At 38.1% G+C, this 18,819-nt stretch overlaps 1 protein-coding gene across 1 annotated transcript in view; it reads right to left on the reverse strand.

Moving 5' to 3' along the window:
• CABLES1 (Cdk5 and Abl enzyme substrate 1) overlaps positions 1–18,819 on the reverse strand; it is a 150,446-nt gene that overhangs the window by 50,673 nt on the left and 80,954 nt on the right. Inside the window, exon 4 of the mRNA XM_051970341.1 lies at positions 1,937–2,014. Within this exon, the coding sequence (XP_051826301.1) occupies positions 1,937–2,014 (78 nt within the window). The remainder of the gene's footprint in view (positions 1–1,936; positions 2,015–18,819) is intronic.

The following is an 18,819-nucleotide window of genomic DNA, read 5'->3' on the forward strand; positions in this document are numbered from 1 at the left end:
ACTTATTAGTTGTGTGTTCTTAGGCAAGTCATTTAATTTCTATTTACTTTAGTTCTTCATCTGTAAAATGGGGCATTGGAGAAAGAAATGGCCAATTACTTCAGTATCTTTGCCAAGAAAACCCAACAGACAAGTCTATGGAGTCATAAAGAGTTGGACATGATTGGACAAATGAGTAATAACATGAAAAAATAAAACACAAATGGAATTAAATGTAATGCAATGTAGAGCAGACAAATGCATTGGAGAGATTCAAAGAATGAAGGCTTGCTTCTGGTTGAAGAGATCAGAGAGAGCTTCACAAAGGAACTGATGACTAAATCATGTTTCCATCTCATTTGCCACATCTATCACTAAACTCCTAAGTCCTCTTAAGCCCTCTCTGGCACCTGTACCTTCTTCCTTTTCTCACTAAGTTCGTGACTGCTCAATAGGATCATAAAATCCCACTTAACACTTGAAAGAACCTTAGAGACCAACTAGTTCAACTTCCCTCACTTTAAGTGGACTTAAGAGACTCATCCAAGATCACCCAGCTAAGCAAATAGATGGGGTGTGATGTGAACTAAGTCTTTCTGATTCTAAGTCTAATACTGTGGTTGTTCCAGGTATGCTAAGTTCTTTACAAATATTATCTGATTTATTTTCACAACAACCCTGTAAAGTAGATAGTGTTGTTCATTTCACAATTGAGGAAACTAAAGCAAAGGGTCTAAGGTTGGGATTGAACTTGGGTATTCCTGACTCCAGGCCCAGCACTCTATCCAACTGGCTGTCTTTAATTTAACATAAAGATCATTAAGTCATTTCTCCTGCTCTCAAGCAGCTAGTTCATTGTCAAGTACATCAGGAAGCACCAAAATGCATACAGAAGAAACTAAATGCTAAGGTTAGAAGAAGTTTTCCAAGCCACTGATTCCCAACCTGGGATATGCCTGGAAGTGTAGGAAGCTTGTCTGGAAGGATGGAGAATACTGAATAAATAACCTTGCTATCCTATTGAAATAGTCCAGAAACTTCAAATTATTTTCTGATCGATGAAGTTACAAAATTTTTGTTCTACATACAAAGAAGAAAATTTTAGATCTTGATTTTATTTCTTAAAGGCATTATATACATGGTAAAAAGGAGATTATATTTTCTTTTATATGAACAAGAAGATATTTGAAAAATTACTAAAAAACCAAAGAAAAGAAGGATTCCAAAAGGTCTAAATAGTCAGGATGGGCTTCACAAAAGAGAAAGGACATACTGAGGATGAGCAGAATTTGATCTGTAGAAGGGAGGGGAGAAAGCATTCCAGGAAAGAACAAAGACATAAGCAACAATGTAGGACGGGGGATGCCATAGTATGTTCAGCAAAGAATAAGGGAGCCAAGTTCTTTGCAAACGCAAGCCCTGCTTCCCTCAGTGCTTTCAAAGTCAGAGTGGAGGCAAAGCGAAGATCCCTTGCCCTGCTAATTTGCGGTACAACTGAGTTTTCTGATGCTCGGGGAGGTGATACTTCCAAAGGCGGACAGTTAGAGCTGGATAAACTGTCCCAGGACCAGCTGTCCTGCTGCCTGACTGTATCTATTTGCCCTCTTTCATAAAAGACCTTTCCCCATATTAAATGCCACCCAGCAAGATTTATAGGTTTCCCTGAATTGCTTGTGCTTTACTGCCTTGGCGTGGTTGAAAAAATAAATATGTATTAGAGCAGCAGAAGCAATGGTGGAAAAACACGAAACGGCCTGGACAGAAAACCTTTCTGGCTGCAAAGAATGTGGAACAAGCTGGGAAGATCTCCCTCCGCCTCCCCACCCCCAAACTCTAAATATTGGCTTTCCAGTCAAGTGGGAAGACAAGCATTCCGAAATGCCAGCCCTGGCTAGAGTGTCGGCATCTGTGGGGCCCTTTCGAGACACCCCCACAGAAGGTGCATGCGCATACGTACCCAGCCTGGGCGCAGTCCCGATAAGGCAGCACTGAAAAGATGCTACAGAAGGACCTCCTGCCGCTGATAAGGACTATTCTAAAAAAAAACACAAACAAACAAGAACAAACAAACAAACACACAAACTAAATGCAAAGGCTAAAATGAAAAAAAGGAAAAGAAAAAAAAAAAGAAAAAGAATCCCACATCAAAATCATGACTTGAGCATTCATCAAGGTCACAGAAGTAGTTAGATTTTACCTCCTTTTTGGGCAGATGGGGCCCAGTTCTTCAGGACAAAAATGCAATGAAATTGCTTAAAGAAAAAGAAGTCCGCTGTCTCCCACTGACCAAATGTTAAAGGGGCTAGGTCCAGGAGGTGTTCGGATGAGCACGTCCTCAATAATTTCTGTGATAAGCGGAGCTGGCGGCTGTCGCCCTGTGCAAGGAGCTGAGCTTTCATGGGGATGGGTATTCTCTTCTCTGATGCAAACTCCCCCATCTCCACTCCCTGTGGGCAGACGGACCTGAGCCGTGTAACAGCGGCAAAATGCATCCCTTTATCACCCACCTGGGGCTGAGCTACCTGACTGCCCTAGGCTGCTCCATCCCACTCCATTCCCAGGTCCCTGCTTTTGAAGGCTCACCTATTTAATGATGTCGGCTAGGGATTGGGCTCTACTGGAATAACTGTGACCCTAACTTATCTAAAAGCCAAAATGAGACTCCAGAGTATGAATCTAGTAAAAGGATGGTTTTATTAGGGTGCAATTTTCTACTATAGGATCCTATCTCTAGAACTGAAAAAAGCCTCAGACTCTATTTGGCTCTGTTCCTTCATTTTATGGATGAGGATGCGAAGGTTCATAGAAAGTAAGCCTTGTGTCCAAGGTCATAGGGCAGTATCAAAGACAGAATATGAATTCAGATCTTCAGACTCCTGAACTTGCTCTTACCACTGATTGACACAGACTCCATATTATATGCTCAAAGAAAATTCTGCCTTAGCCTCTACTGCAACCATAAATGTAAAAAATTTATATATTTATTTAAACATTTTATATTTACATATCATATATGTTCTGTTTATTTAATTTGAGATGAATTTTTAAAACTATTTCCTCTACATAGAACAATAGCTCATATTTATAGTCTTACATCCTCACAATAACTTTATAAGGTAGTATTATTATCCCTAGTTTAAAGAAGAGAAAAATGAGACTCACTCAAGTTAAGTGACTTGGCTAAGAGTATACAGCTGCTAAGAATCTAAGGCAATATTCAAACTTAAGAGTATTTTGATGCCAAGTCAAATGCTCCATCAATTTTGTTATCCAAAGTCCTCTGCCTCCTGTTGCCATCCAAAGTGCCTCAGAGAGGGGGAGAGAGGGAGAAAGAGTGAGAGGGAGAGAGGAAAAGAGGAAAAAGGAAGAGAAAGAAGAGAAGGAGGAGGAGAAGGAGAAGGAAGAGAAAAAGAAAGAGAAGAAAAAAAAGAAAAAGAAGAAACAGAGAGAGAGGGGAAAGCTGGAAAGGAAGGAGGGGAGAAGGAGGGAGGGAGGGAGGGAAAGAGGGAAAGAGAAAGGGAGAGGAGGGAGAAAGAGGAGGAGAAGGATGAGAAGATGGAGGAGGTGGACAAAAAGAATGAGGAAGAAGAATAGGAGGGGAAGGAAGAGAAGGAGGAAAGGGAGAGAAAGAAGAGGAGGAAAGGAGAAGGAAGAGAAGAAGAAGAAACAACAAAAACCAGTAATTGCTATTAATCTGAAAAAAAAAAACAACTTTGAAGGGGGACCAGAAATTGCTGGAGGAAAAAAAATTGAGCAGATCAGTAGTCACAACTCAAAGACAAATTTTTTTTTTTTAACTATCATTATGACATCTGGGAAAATCAATAATTTCTTTGTATCTTCTCTTCTCTCCAGAGTCTCCAAATAGAAACTAGAATCATGTGGACATACAGTTAAAGAAGGTTGTACCCCAAAGGTATATCCCAGAGAGCAGTGATCAGGGATGAAAGAAGATCACACAGTATACCTTTATGGAAGCTACCTCTTCAGAGTAAGAAAACAGTTGTAGCATAATTTTAGCCTTCAGGATTCAGGCATGAGTCTCCTAAGCTTCCATGATAAAATAAGTGAAAAACCAATTCTGCAATGTAGTGAAATGGATAGAATCTTGAACTTAAATCAAAGAAAACTCAGGTTCAAATACTTCTGTTTCTTACTAGCCATGATGTTGGGCACTCAGTTAACAAGCATTAAGTATCTTCTATGTGTCAAGTGCTGGGGATACACATATGACAAAATAACTTGTTATTCCACAAACTTAAAATTCTACAAGTGTATGAGTTTCTATCTTTGCCTCTATTACTACCAGAAATGGTAGTATATAAATTGAAAATATATAAATTGAATAAATGCATTCAATTTATTTAATTTGAGATGACTTTAAAAAGCTTTTCTTTTTGTATATTTAAGCTCATTTGTAAAATGAGATCAGATGATACTTAAATTCCTTTTCAGCCCTAGATCTACCACATTATATTGACCTAGACCTTATATCACTTCCTTTGAATCCCTGATCTCAGCAAAACTAAGACAGTCTGGATTTGCCTCTGTCTTCTTCCTCCAAACCTTTTCTCCCTTTAGATCAGGGATGGGGAACCTTTTTTTCTGTCAACAGCCTTCTAACATCATTGGTGGGCCATACAAAATTATCAAATAGAATGCAAGTGGTGGGAGGTTGTTGTACTTAGCTTTCAGCACATCATCTTGTGCTGGCAGGAGCCTTGGCAGGAGCAGACCAAATAATTTTATGGATCATAGGGCCCACGGGTCCAATCTTCCCCACTCCTATTTTAGAACCCACGGCTGCCTTCCTTACCTAATTTCTCAGGCCTCTCCACTGCTCTTGTCAGGGAGATCACTCTGATAAACAGTTAATGAGTACTCTTCCCAACTGACCTGGAATTAGGATGACTCCTTTCTAAATTCAAATCCAGCCTCAGATACTTACTAGCTGTATGATTCTGGGAAAGTCATTTAAGCTATTTGCCTCAGTTTCCTCTTCTGGAGAAGGAAATGACAAATGACTCCAGTAATCTTTGCCAAGAAAATTCCAAATGGGATCAGGAAGAGTTGGATATGATGGAACAACATGCAGTTCCCAGTGGCATTTGCTTAACTCAAAGGAATGTAATTTTAAGAGACATTTCAGATATTGTGATAATGCTCTTTTTTTGGGGAGCATTTTAATACAGGGGTATCCTTCCAATGCCCCACAGAGCATAAGCCTTGAGCATCCATACTATGGTATGAAGGCAAGAATATTGGACTTGGAATTAGAGGTCCTGGGTCGCAGAGTTGCCATTCTTATAATAACTCTGAACAAATCATAAATAATCCGAGACTTAATTTCCTCATCAGAGAAACAGATTCAATTTGGATTCAATTAAACAGACATTAAGCACTTAACTGTGGAAGAACACTGCTAAGCAGGGCAAGGCAAACAAAATTTTGAGAAGACACGATCCATCCTCTCACAAAGTTTAGGATTTGGAAATACAATTTCTTCCTGCTCTAATCTATCCACCAATTAGCTCCCAGAGTGACTTTCCTACTCTCATGATTGTATCAATCTCCCCTGCCCCATCCTACTTTAATAAATTGAAGTAGCTCTCTATTACTTCCAAGACCAAATATTGCAAAAAACCTCCACAGAATAAAATAACTTCATTAATGAAATATTGTGGAGGAAAAACATAAAATGAAATATATTGGTGAAATTCACACATTGACTTAAGGTTAGATGAGGCTTTAGTAGTAACAATTTATATTTATCAAATGCCATTCTTTTTAACAAGGATTTAGTGCAGTGCCTGGAATATAGTTCAAAATACTTCATAGCAATGCCTCAAGCCATTCTCATTGTCACCTTACTCGTAAGCAGAATAGCTGGTGATTTGTGGGGTGCACCCAGCTCTAAAATATCTGCTACTGACTTGTCTTCATGCTTGATATTCCACCAATAGGTTTTACTTCCTTTGGATTGACTAAATTCTCTTAAAATGCTACCCTGGAAGGAGTAATCCATTAAAGGGGCATATCAGAAACCAGTTCACTAGTCTAAACAGTAAGTTATTGATTTCCATCTAATAACTAGTTTAGACCAGTTCAAGAAGAAGGAAAGGGAGGGGAACTTAGGGAAATGGGATATTGTTTAAGAAGCATAGATCTGGGTGGGGTTCTGTGGGGAACACGAAAGCACTCTTGTAGGTGAATCAGGGGACCTTGGGGCAGGGAGAAAGTTGCTAAAAAGAGATATATAAAGCTCCTTACTTGGGTGATCTTGAGCTAGTCATTCTACATATAAGGGGATGGATTAGATGAAGATTCCTCTAATTTCCTTCATTTCTAAGTATTATGATTCTACGGTCCTAAAAGGTGTATTTTGTTTCTTTTACAGGGCTGTCCAGGTATAATACCTCTTCTGACACAGAAGAGGTAGCAAGTAAAATCTAAAAGGCATGATGGCCTCGAAAGTGAGAAACACGATGGAAAGTGGGGAGAAACAAAGACCAAGGAAAGAGGTGACAAGAGAGTCAAGGAGAAGCCAAGAAAGATATTAAACATAGGAACTTATTTCTGTATAGGGAAGAGATGGAGTTAGAAATAGATATATACAACCCACAGATACTGGGAACATTAGGCATGTGACAGACTAATAGAAAGGGAGTAAGAAAGGGGATTAGAGGAGAAAGTGAAGGAGAAGGAAAAAAAGAAAAGGAAAGGGAGAGAAAAGAGAGATCCAAGAAGAATGGAGGGAAGACAATCCATAATCAGAGAATTAGTAGCAAGAGACTAGGAGAAATAGAAGGGCACATTTACAAGGAAAAAGTGATGGAGAGAGACAGATTAAATGAGGTGAAACTCGTGACCCAAATTTTCTTGTTATACATATGATGACAGAAATACTGAGAAGGTCAGTGATTTGCCTGAACCTAGTCGGCAAGCCAAAAAAAAAAAAAAGGTCCAAGGATCAAAATAACTCATTATATTGGTGCTCTAGGCACAATTTCACTGTGCACTTAGCCATAGTACATTATTACCCAGCAGACGGCTAGGGCTTCTCATCTGTCTGGGCTAATAGGAAACAGGTGGCAACCTTATTGGAACAGTAATACTCTAATTTGCTCCACTGAAGGGATACTGATGTTGACGGCACTAGTAGCGGAGTCAGCTCTAATAGAATCCTTCTCCACCTTTCCTGGCCCAGAAGGGGGACGTCCACCTTCTCCCCCACAGAACTCTCCCTGCTAAGTCAGACTCTGCAGACACAGCAGGAAGAAAAGGCCAGGTAACCCCTGCGGACAACAATGGCTCCAGCTTTAATAGCTGGTCGCTCTACTTTCCCCTGGCTTTAGTCCTGATCCACCCACAGGCCTTTCCTGCATGGAATGATTTATGTAATCAGTCTGACACATCCTCTGAGCCAAGGACTCCCCAGATTCCTCAGGGAGGGCCAGAACCAGATCAATACATAACAAAATAAATAAAAATACAATACAATATAGATGATGTTAATTTGTGTTTTTTTGTAGGAATCCTTTTCTATTTGAATTCTTGACACCATGGCTTAGTATACAATATTAGAAGTGCAGCAGATATAAATTCAAAATTTGCCCCAGATAACTGCTAGCATTCACTTTTCTATTACAGTGTCTAGCAAAAAGTAGATATTTAATGTTTTATTGACTGATTATCTGTGAAATAGGGATAATAATAGTAACTATCTCCCAGGTTGCTATGAGAAGCAAATGAGATTATGTAAAAATTCTATGTAAAAGTTATGAGTGTATAGCTTCTATGCAGAATAATCAAGAGACAACAGATTATATTTAAGGGAATTCAATGAAAAAGTACATTGAACAAAGCAATTGACAATATTTATGGAATGTAGCTTATTTAACTCAACAATCCACAAGCATTTATGAAATGCCAATTTAGAAGACACTGTGTTAGGTACTGGCAATATACAGGAGAAAACATGAAGAATCATCCTTTTTTGGAGGAATGTACATTTTACTGGGGAGTAGAGGGGAGGATGAAATATGTACAGGGAAAAGTCAATGAGAACTGTCTACAAAGAAAATAAAAAGTAATTTGGGGGCCAGCATTTAAAACAAGCTTTATATTGGAGGAGGCCATCTAGGCTGAACCTTGAAAAATGAGGATTCTAAAAGGTACTATGGGTATGAATTCTATGGTCTCCCTGAGCAGTTTGAGGAACAAATATCACCCACAGCTTGTGTCTCTACATATAAATTACAATTGTGGTTGCTGGAAGCAGAGCTAGAGAAAACAAGTAGTCTTTGGGAGTTTTTAACCAAAATGTACTCTGTGATTATTATAAAGTACAACTACATTCTGGTATGACTATGGTTAAAAGAGGCTGATGAGGGTTGGCCCACATTTAGCAAAAAATAAATTCACTTGCTTGGGCTTTAAAAATAGAAAAGTACAAAACCTAATGCATATGTAAAAGTTATGGTTACAAAATGGGAATGCTTCTCAGATACAGGATGAGGATCGCCACCTGTCTGTTTGGCCAGTTTTAAAGAATGTTGGAATTAAAGGGAACCTTGGAGAGAACTGAGCTCAATCCTTTTATTTTATTTAAGAGTAAAATGAGGTTCTGAGAGAAGTAACTTGCCCAGAGTGACCCAGTAAGAAAGTGCCCAAGTCAGAACTGAAACTTGTGTTTTCTATATCACTATTCCTATAAGATTAAATGAGATTATATTTGTAAAGCATTTATATATGTGCTCCATTATAAATAAATGCTTATTCCGTTTCTATGTGAAACCTAGTGCTCTTTTTATCATACCATCCAGTGAAAAAAGGTAAAGGGAGGATGGGATGAGTGAGCAGGAATAAAAAGTGGTTATCCTCTTTGCCCTATGCTCCTGCCCAGACTTTCAAAATTCTAATATTTGATGTATTTGAGTTTAAGCAGAAGGGCCCAAGATGGCTCTAGGAGCCAGTGGCAGAGACCACAAACGTTGAGACTTAAGCAGACTTTGCTGTTCAAACTCTGGGGATCTGATGACAGCAAATGTTGCCACCCCTAACATATCCCAGATTCCTCCTGAGGTCTCTCCAGGGCCTCAGGAAGGAGACCTTGGACTCTGGCCTACGTAGGCAAATCAAAAAGGAGAAGCCAGTTTTGACAGCATGGATCCTTTTCCAGCCCTACATTCGTAAACATGTGCAAAAGTAATCTGAAAATGTTATCCTGGATTACCAACTGCCAAGCCCAGAGCCTCAACTGTTGATGCAAATTTACTGGTTCCCTTCTTACAAGCATCAAGAAAAATTTCTGTGCTTACCAAGTTAGTTAAAAATAAAACAGAATTGTTTGCTTCCTCAAAATGCTTCCATACTTAGAAAAGAAAATCAAACCAGATGCTGTCTATCAAGAAATACATGAGATTACCAAATCTAATTCCCACAGCAATAGACTTCACGTATAGGCTACCTACCTATCTCACCAACAAACAACTATTTATTGTCATCCTGTTTCCATTACCCAGAGGAATTTTAAAAAATACATAATGTTCCATCTGTGACATAACATCTTGTTTGAGGGCACGATGGCCAGCAGCTTTAAACAAAGGATTATCTCAATCAAGGAAGGAATTACTATCACTGAGGAGGACCTTTAAAGAATTCAAAGATCAAGTTTCTGGACAAACCCTGCCCATTGGAAAAATTAAAAAAGAAAAAAGTTACAGGGCTGGAGGTAACATGGGCAGAAGTTTCTAAATATGGGCAGAAAATATTTTCTTAAATGCTTCCAGAAAGTACTTCTAGTCCCCTGCTAATGAAAATTTCTGGATTTCTTCATCATGAAGCTATATATCTATATTCTAAATAAAGTGTTTTTGGTATAGAGGACATTGAGGTCTAAAGTCCCTTCTGCATCATTGTCAGAGGACGAGTAGGATCTGTGTTCAAACAATAAAAGGATGAATGGGTCCTCAACTCTAAAATCTGATGATATCACAAATGCATGAACTGATGGAGTACCAGGGACCATTTTAACTAGGAGGGGTTTCAAACCCATTACTAGTTTCTTGATCTGAACCAGCACTACCTGCTATTTAGTTCATACCTAGAACCTTTGTGGTCATAGTTTCATAACCTGGGGGTGGGGGATAAGTGAATTTGTTTTTAATAGCTTTTTATTTTTCTAAATACATGCAAAGATCATTTACACCATCTACCTTTGAAAAATCTTGTGTTCCAAATTTTTCTTTTCCCTAGACAGCAAGCAATCCAATATAGTTCATACTATGAACAAAACTGAACAAAATGAACAATGAACAATGAAAAAACAATGAACAAAAGAACAAAACTTCTTGGTTTTAAAGTTTTTATATTTGTTGTTATTTAGTTGTTTTCAGTTATGTCCAACTCTTTGTGACCCCTTTTAGAGTTTTCTTAGTAGAGATCCTGGAGTGGTTTGCCATTTCCTTCTCCAGATCATTTTATAGTTGAAGAAACTGATGAAAAAGGGTTTAAATGACTAGCCCAGGATCACACAGCTAGTAAGAGTGTCTGAGACCAGATCTGAACTCAGGAAAATGAGTCTTCTTAACTCCAGATTTGGCAATCTATTCACTATACCACCTAGCTGCCTTTGCTATAGCTTGGTTTCTTTGTCATTCTATGGATTTAACTTTATGCATTTAAAAACATCATTCTGGGAAGGAGTGTATGTACTTCCCAATGATGCACAAAAGAATAAGAATTTCTACTTCAGGATTCCAAAGGACTCCTTTTACCAAAAATCATTTCCGATAGAACCCTGAGGAATCTTTCTGTAGTCCAAGGCTTGATGGTAGATATCCAGGTGGAGCATTCCACTATAGAAAAGTTTTCTGAAAAATAATAACTAACACCTCCAAGCCAATTCTTTAAAAAAAATTTTTTAAGTCAATTCTTTCAAAAGGGGAAAGAAACATGAAAATCTAACTAAACAACAGGCCAGTGTAGACTAACAATGGATAACATTCCCAAGAACACGTGGAGAAATGGTTCTCAGTGCTTTTTTTTTGGGGGGGGGGAAGGGGGTCTAGGTGTCTATAACAGTTGATTACTCAAAAATAAAGATGTTTTCTTAATGTTCTAGTACAAATCCTAGATTTCCAGGAAATGAAAAAAAAAAAAAAAAACCAGAAGAACCAGAAAAGGCTGGCAGCCAGTCAATGTTCTTTTCAATGCTGCTCAGTCCCACAGCTTCCTCATTCAGAAGACCTGCTATTGCAAGTTACATTTGCTGGTGGCCAGACAAAGAATTAAAAAAAAAAAAAAAAAAAAAAAAGCTATGGATGCTGACATCAGAATGCTTATTTGGAATATAAAATTTCCAGAACCTGCCAGAATCATTCCTCTTCTAGTACCTCTCCAACCGCTGCTAACATTTTCCACTATTACCTTCAACTTCTTTCCTGAAAAACGTGCAGTTAAAAGGGTAAGGGATGGCTCCCATTTGTGTTCTTCTGAAAAGTTGGCAATGGCACAATAAAAATTTTGTTAAGAAAAACAAAATGTTCTCTTGGTCTATATTTATATTTATCAAATGCAGTGGGTTTTTTTTTCCTCCCCAGCAATCACCCCCTAGAACTAAGATATACCTGATACAAACATAGCAGGAAAAGACAGAGAAACTTTTCAGTGCTCGTGGTCCTTCAATTCAAAAACCTCTCACTCTGGGCAGAGGAAAAAGCCACCATTGTTGCCCAACAGTGGGAAGAAGGGACCAGAATGAATATGGAGAGCTAGCAAAGTGGCCAGGAAGCAGGACTCAAAGTATATTTTGAAGCTTCCAGGGCTGGGGGTCCAATAGTGAAAGAGCACCCAGCAGCTGGTGGGATCTCTGGCTTGGCAGCTGCTGTGTCAGCCTGGTGCCTTCTCTTACTTCTCCTTATCAAGAAACACTCTTATGTGAGTAGAAGACAATAGAGAGCTCTGGTCAGTACCAAGCCACGTTCAGGTTTCAGAGGAGGTAGATCTCTCTTTCTTTTCTTCCTCTTTTCTCCCCCTTTCTGTCTTTCCTCAATTTTTCTCTCATCTCTCTCCTTCTGTCTCTCCCTTCCTCTTCCTCTCTCTTTTCTTGTTCTATTCCCCTTTCTATTTTTTATTTCTCTCTCCCCCTCCTCATTCCTCCATCTCTCCCTCTCAATTTCTTCCCTCTTCTTTCTGCCTCTTTTTTCTTTCCTGCTGAAAGATAGACATCCAAAAATGATAAAAATCAAAAATTTGATTGGGGCAGAGAGCTTCCTGTGGGGAAAACTTCTTTCTCCAATGCAAAGGGGGTAATTCCTGTATAACTTGCACCCACCTTTGGTGAATCACTCTGTTCTTATATGTTATTACTCCTAGTCCTATTGCTGACCCCCAGCCCTCATCCTTGGTACCATCTTTGACTTCTCTCTTGCATTTATCCCATGCATCCAATCTGTTCCCATGTCACATCTTTGATACTTTCATAGCATCTCACATAGATCTTTTTTCTCTTTATTTTCTAGTTACTCATCTCACACCTGGACTATAACAGACAAGTCCGCCCTCAGATACCAAAGTGGTCTTCCTAAAGCCCAGATGAGACCACTGCCTCCCCCTCTGTCCCAACTTAAAAAGCACCACTGGCTTCCCAGTCTTCCCAGGAAAATATACAGGGTGTTCCAAAAGTCCCAGTGCACTGCTAAGTTACTCAACTTCCAATGGAACTAAAGTGTTGAGGGCACCCTGTATAAAATCCACTGCATAGCATTTTATGCCTCTCACAGCCTGGCCCCTTCTACTTTTCTACTAAGTGACCCTACACATTCTACTCCATGTACTATGTAACTCCTCAATGCTGACTTTTTATTCCTCAAGCACAGACTTAGCTCCTTTTCCCTAGCTGACTTTTAGACCGGGAATATTTTCTTTCCTTCCCCTTCCTGGCATCCTTTAAGATACAGCTCAAATCCCACTTTCTACAGCCATCACCAGTAGAGGACTATTGCTCGTGACTTCCATCTGAGATGACTTACTATATATCTGTACTATATATATCTTGTACATACACAGTTACCAATTGGATGTGAGCTCCTTGGGACAAGGGACTATCTCTTGCCTTTGTCTGGATCTCCATCACTTAGTATGGTACCTGGCATATAGTAAGCACTTAATAAGTACTCATTAAGTGTCTTGCACATAGTATGTCTTAGGGGAAGGACATGAATGCTTATCCTTCTGACTCTAAGCCTAATCTATACCATACTAGCTGAAGCTGAATTCTGCTTCAGACACATAAAGCTCAATGAGCATAAACAAGTCAGCTAGATGGTACATTGAACAGAAGGGAGTAAAGGAAACTCAAGTTCAAATACAGTCTTAGAAACTCCCTTAACTGTGTAATCCTGGGCAAGTCACTTTACCTTTTTGTCTCAGTTTCCTAAATTGTCAAATTGGGATAAAAACAGTACCCATCTCTTAGGATTGTTCTGAGTACCAAATAAGATAATATTTGAAAATGCTTTGCAATTAGAAAGTAGGAAATTAAACCAATGTCTGAACCATGCTGACAATGTCTGCCTCAGTTTCCTCATTAGATTCCATCTTCCTTCCCCTTTTTTCTCTATCCTCTTATTTTTTGGGTTAATACTAAATAATAACTTTTTCTCCTTTTCCATTTTCTCAGTCACTAGTAATCATTTAATCTTTCTCAGGAGATTCATAGGATCAAGAACCAGATGAAGATTTAGAGGTAATTTACTCCTACTGCCTCAAGAATCTGAAGCACAAAGGAGTGAAGTATCTTGCCCTTGTTCAGCTTGGTTCAATTCAGCTCATACATGTGATTTAGAGCAGTAGCCAAATTGAAGCTGAAGTTTAGACTAGTTTCATTCCTTTCCCAACTGCACTTCTCAACCTGGATTTGGCTCCTAGGCTCCCCTGGCAAGGTACTTCACTCGTCTGTGCCTCAGTTTCTTGAGATGATAGAAGATTACCTCATCTGATTCTTGATTCTATAATACTCCTAAGAAGAATAAACTGATTGTGGCTGAGAAAAAGGGAAAAGAAGGGAAAGTCGATGTTTAGGATAAAACCAGAAAAAAAATGCCAAGAGAATAGAGAAAAAGGGAAGAGGAAGATGGAATCTACTGAGGGAAACTGAGGCAGATATTCTCAGCATGTTCAGACATTGGAGCCATTTCCTGCTTTTTAATTTAAGTGGACAGAAGTAGATATTTTCTCAAATAAATCTAATATACTTTTCACATAATTTTTCAGCCTATTACTGAAAAACATCCATTTAAGTTTTTCTGAATTCTATAATCTTTAGGCAGGTGACCTAAAAGAAGCCTCAGAGAAGGCTGGATCTGATGATCTATAAGTTTTCTTCTAGATCTAAGATTCTACTTTTTTATGATAATACATCATATTGGCTCCTAAAACTTTTTTTTTTTAGCTATTTTGCTTGTCCAACAAAAAAATTGGAACTCTTCTATAAGAAACAAAATTAACTGGGAGACATTGCTGTCCATGTTCCCATTGCAGATGGGACCACAGATTTAGGGTTAATAATCTGGAGAGCAATTTGAATTATGACCAAAGGACTATAAAAACTGCACATCCTTTGATCCAGCAGTGGCTCTCTACTGTCTATATCCCAAAGAGATCATAAAAAATGGAAAAGAACCCACATGTGTAAAAATATTTATCGCAGCTCTTTTTATAGTGGCAAGGAACTGAAAATTGAGTGGATGCCCATCAGTTGAAGAATGGCTGAATAAGTTTTGATATACAAAGGTAATGAAATATTATTGTTCTATAAGAAATGACAAGCAGGCTGATTTCAGAAAAGCCTGGAAGGACTTACATAAACTGATGCTGAGTGAAATGAGCAGAAAACAAGAGAACATTGTACACAGTGGCAGCAAAATTATATAATGATCAGTTGGGTTGGATTTGGCTCCCTTCAGCAATGAAGTGATTCAGGCCAATTGAAATAGACTTGGGATGGAAAATGCAATCCACATCCAGAAAGAGAATTATGCTATGGATCAAAGGATAACATTTTCATCTTTTTATTGTTGTTGTTGTTGGTGGTGGTGATTTGCTTGTTTTTTCCTCTCATTTTTTAACCTTTTGATCTGATTTTTCTTGTGCACCATGATAAATATGGAAATATGTTTTAGAAGAACTGTTCAAATTTAACATATATTGCATTATACATGTATAATGGGGTGGGCTGAGGGAGGGAGAAAAATGTGGAACTCAAAGTTTTGCAAAAGTGAATGTTGAAAGTAATTTTTCAGATTATTTTTCTCCCTGGGTTTGTTTCACATCACTTCTTTGCTTCTTAATCCTTCTTGAGCCTCCCTTTCCCCCTCCCTATTCCCCGACCCCACTAGAATAGAAAGGAAAGATACCGGAGACTCCAAGCAATCAACAGCACTCCTTAGCAACTGCTTAAAGAATCCTTGGAGATGAGATCATATCTGGGAACTTAAATGAAATTTGGGAATTATCCTTGGATTTCATTTATCTCTTCTCTTACTGCCCCTTGGTACTAAGGCTTTGCAGAGAATTGGCTATAACCCTATAAATAACCTTGAAGAAAATGCTTTCTTGATGAGCCTCTGGCTCATTTATAGGATGGAGAAAGAGTCCTTTTTCTTACCAAAATTCTGAAATGCCTCATGGCAGTAGAAAGTGTGGAAGGGAGCTGAAAACTATGGCAATCAGCAATCCTATCCCCCATTAGTAAATCATTCAGTGTCATTTTCTGACTGGGTACCACTTTCTAGCGGCTACATTTTTCTTTGAAATGTACAATTTCTTCTAACACATTTAAAAAACCAAGTTAGTTTGATAGATTGTTACAGATGAAACCGGGAGCAAGATCTTAATGTAATCAAAGTTTCTTTTTAATTAGCCAGCCAGAAGCCAGGTGTGATGGTACATCCCTGTAGTCCCTGCAATTGACAGGGAAGCAAAGGCTGATGGATTGTGTGAGCCTGGGAGTTCTCCGAGGCAGCAGGGCTATGGGGAGGAGGAGTGGGTGAGCCCCTATATTGGGGCTGCTGAAGAAGAGGCAAACCAGCCCAAGTTAGAAATGGAGCAGAACAAAGCTCCTGTGTTAATCAGTAGTGGGAGAGGAGCTGTAAGCTGGGGGAGAGATAAAAAGACCTAGCCTTGAATAAACAAACACATAATAAAAATTTTAAAAGTAAAAAAAAATGATAAATATGTTTAATAAACATTGTATTAAACTGAAAATGCTAACAAGATAATTATATAAGTATGAATGCATATATTGGATTTAACATATAGCTTACCATATTTAACATGTATTAGATTACTTGCTATCTAGGAAAGGGGGAGGAAGGGGAGGGGAAATTGGAACACAAGGTTTTGCAAGGATTGATGTTGAAAAATTATCCATGTATAGCTTTTCAAAATTAAAAAACTTTAAGAAAAATAAAAAATAAAGTGTAAATGCTCTTAAGTGTCATATATAAATATAAAAAATATATATAAAATATAAATATAAAATATATATGATAATGAAATGAAATAATGAAAGTAAAAAAATCTGATTGTATAGAAAGGAAAATGGAGTCATTTTATACCAGGGGGGCATGTGCAACAGCAGCAGCAGCAGCAGCAGCAGCTATACAACATCTAACATGAAAAATGCAGGTGAAAAGATCCCCTCCCTGTCCTTCCTTTTTTCAAGGCTTTATTTTCACACTCCGATTGCACTTCACAGGAAAGCTCTGTTCCCTTTCTCTAAAGCTCCAACCAGGGTTATCTCAAAACCTTTTAAGATGCTTCTAGCAAGCTGACCCAAGGGAATTGTAATGGGTTAGAGACAATTACGTTCACTTTTAAAATATCCTTTTCTGTCTGATTTGAATGGAGTGACAGTTCTAAAAGTCCACACCTTAGAGAGGCACCTAGAACAACTTTGGACAGGTGTGACTTCACCTTATTAAACACTAAGCAGAGCAAACATGAAGCAGATGGCTTCTCTCTCATTCCCACTTTGTGAAAATAATATTAACTGAAACAGCCATGAGAGTGTGCCTTGACTGTGGAATGAGGGCTCTCCAATTCCAGTACTTTGAAAGGCAAATGGTTCATGAATCTAGAGGTATTGGAAAGACTGAGAAGAAAAGTCTTTAGTTCATAGGACAATAAAAGTACTGAAAATAGATGATTCAATAGGACAATGGCAGTTTTCTGTACAAGATCAAGCTCAAACCTTGGCTGTTCATTAATTAATCAATAAGAATTTATTCAGCATTTAAATTGTGCAGGAATTTCTGAGGTATTGAAACAAGTCTAAAATAGTTTAAATAATGGATAATGAAAAGTTTAAATAATGATGAAGTGCAAAGAAAGCATCAAGAGAACATTTTATATGGTAACAACGATGTTTTAAAAACAATAATGAAAGATCAAATCATTTGGACTATTATAAATATACAAATTAAAAATAAAGGACACAAAGAAAGATGCAGTCTGCATTTGGAGAAAGAATTGATAAATAGAAGTATGTATAGAATAATTTTACATATGTATGTAAAATATATATATGTATATATATACATATATATGCAGACATATATGTCTATTTATGTCTGATGGTAGCCATCTCTAGGCTGGGGGAGGAGGAAAGAAAAAAAAAGGAAATCTACATGATAACTGGTGCATCTTTGGAAGGAATAGCAAGTTGTACATGACAGATTTGCAGTTTCATGCACAATTATCTTTTTTATGATACCGTGTTATATAAATGCTTATTTTGTTCCATGGATTGAAAATAAGACAAAGTTTTTAAAAAGTTAGAGTCCATGATTTTGTTGGACTTAAAGGAATAATAAGGGATAAACATAGCTAACACAATATCATAAAATATCACAGCACAGTTGCTAGAGAAGGGGCAAACACAGTGTGATGTTTAATCCAAGATGGACATTGCATAGAAGCTGGGCTTTTAAAGATAAGGAGGAATTCAATGGCCAGAGAAAAGCACCTGGAACAGTATGAGCAAGGGAAGAAGGTGGGAGAGAATGAGGAACGATGATGGAGTTGACAGGAGTCCATTTTAGTGGGAGCACAGTTTGCTGAAAGGGGCAAATCCAGGTCCGGCATCATGTTGCAAAACCTTGTTGCAAATCTGGACTTCATTGCATCCCCTCAGAAGTACTATTGCTTCTCCAGATAAGGCAAGTCAATAAGCATTTATTATTAAGAGCCTACTAAGTACAAACACTATGCTAAGCTGTATCTTGTTATGTCCTCAGTGTTTAGCAGAGTACCTGGCATGTAATACTTGTATATAGTACTTATTTTGGAAATGATTGATATTATTGGCTGTGAATATTCCTATGTGGTTGGCGTGGAACCTATTGGAAGGATATTCATGCTCCAATTCAACCTGTTTCATTTATCACATCGCACAAGTTGGAGAGACTTGGAAAACCCTGGATTTCCTGTGGAGGGGACAATTTTTACCAGGGCTTTTCCCAGCCACATATAAATCTGCTGCAATCATAAAAACCTAGGCCATGAATATGTTCATAAAATATTTTCCTAATTATGAAAGCTATCTTACTTTATATTATAGGTACATTTCTGAAAAGCTATTAAGTTTTCATAAATCACATATTTTCCTTTTTTATGAGGCATTTGGGTTAGGTGACTTGCCCAGGGTCACACAGCTAGGAAGTGTTAAGTATTTGAGGCCAGATTTGAACTCAGGTCTTCCTGACTTCAGGACTGGTGCTCTATTCACCTGCCTCATATTATATTTTCCAATGACTTACATAAAGACTAAATAAA

Source organism: Antechinus flavipes, chromosome 1 (genome assembly GCF_016432865.1).
Source record: "Antechinus flavipes isolate AdamAnt ecotype Samford, QLD, Australia chromosome 1, AdamAnt_v2, whole genome shotgun sequence".
NCBI classification, from domain to species: Eukaryota; Metazoa; Chordata; class Mammalia; order Dasyuromorphia; family Dasyuridae; genus Antechinus; species Antechinus flavipes.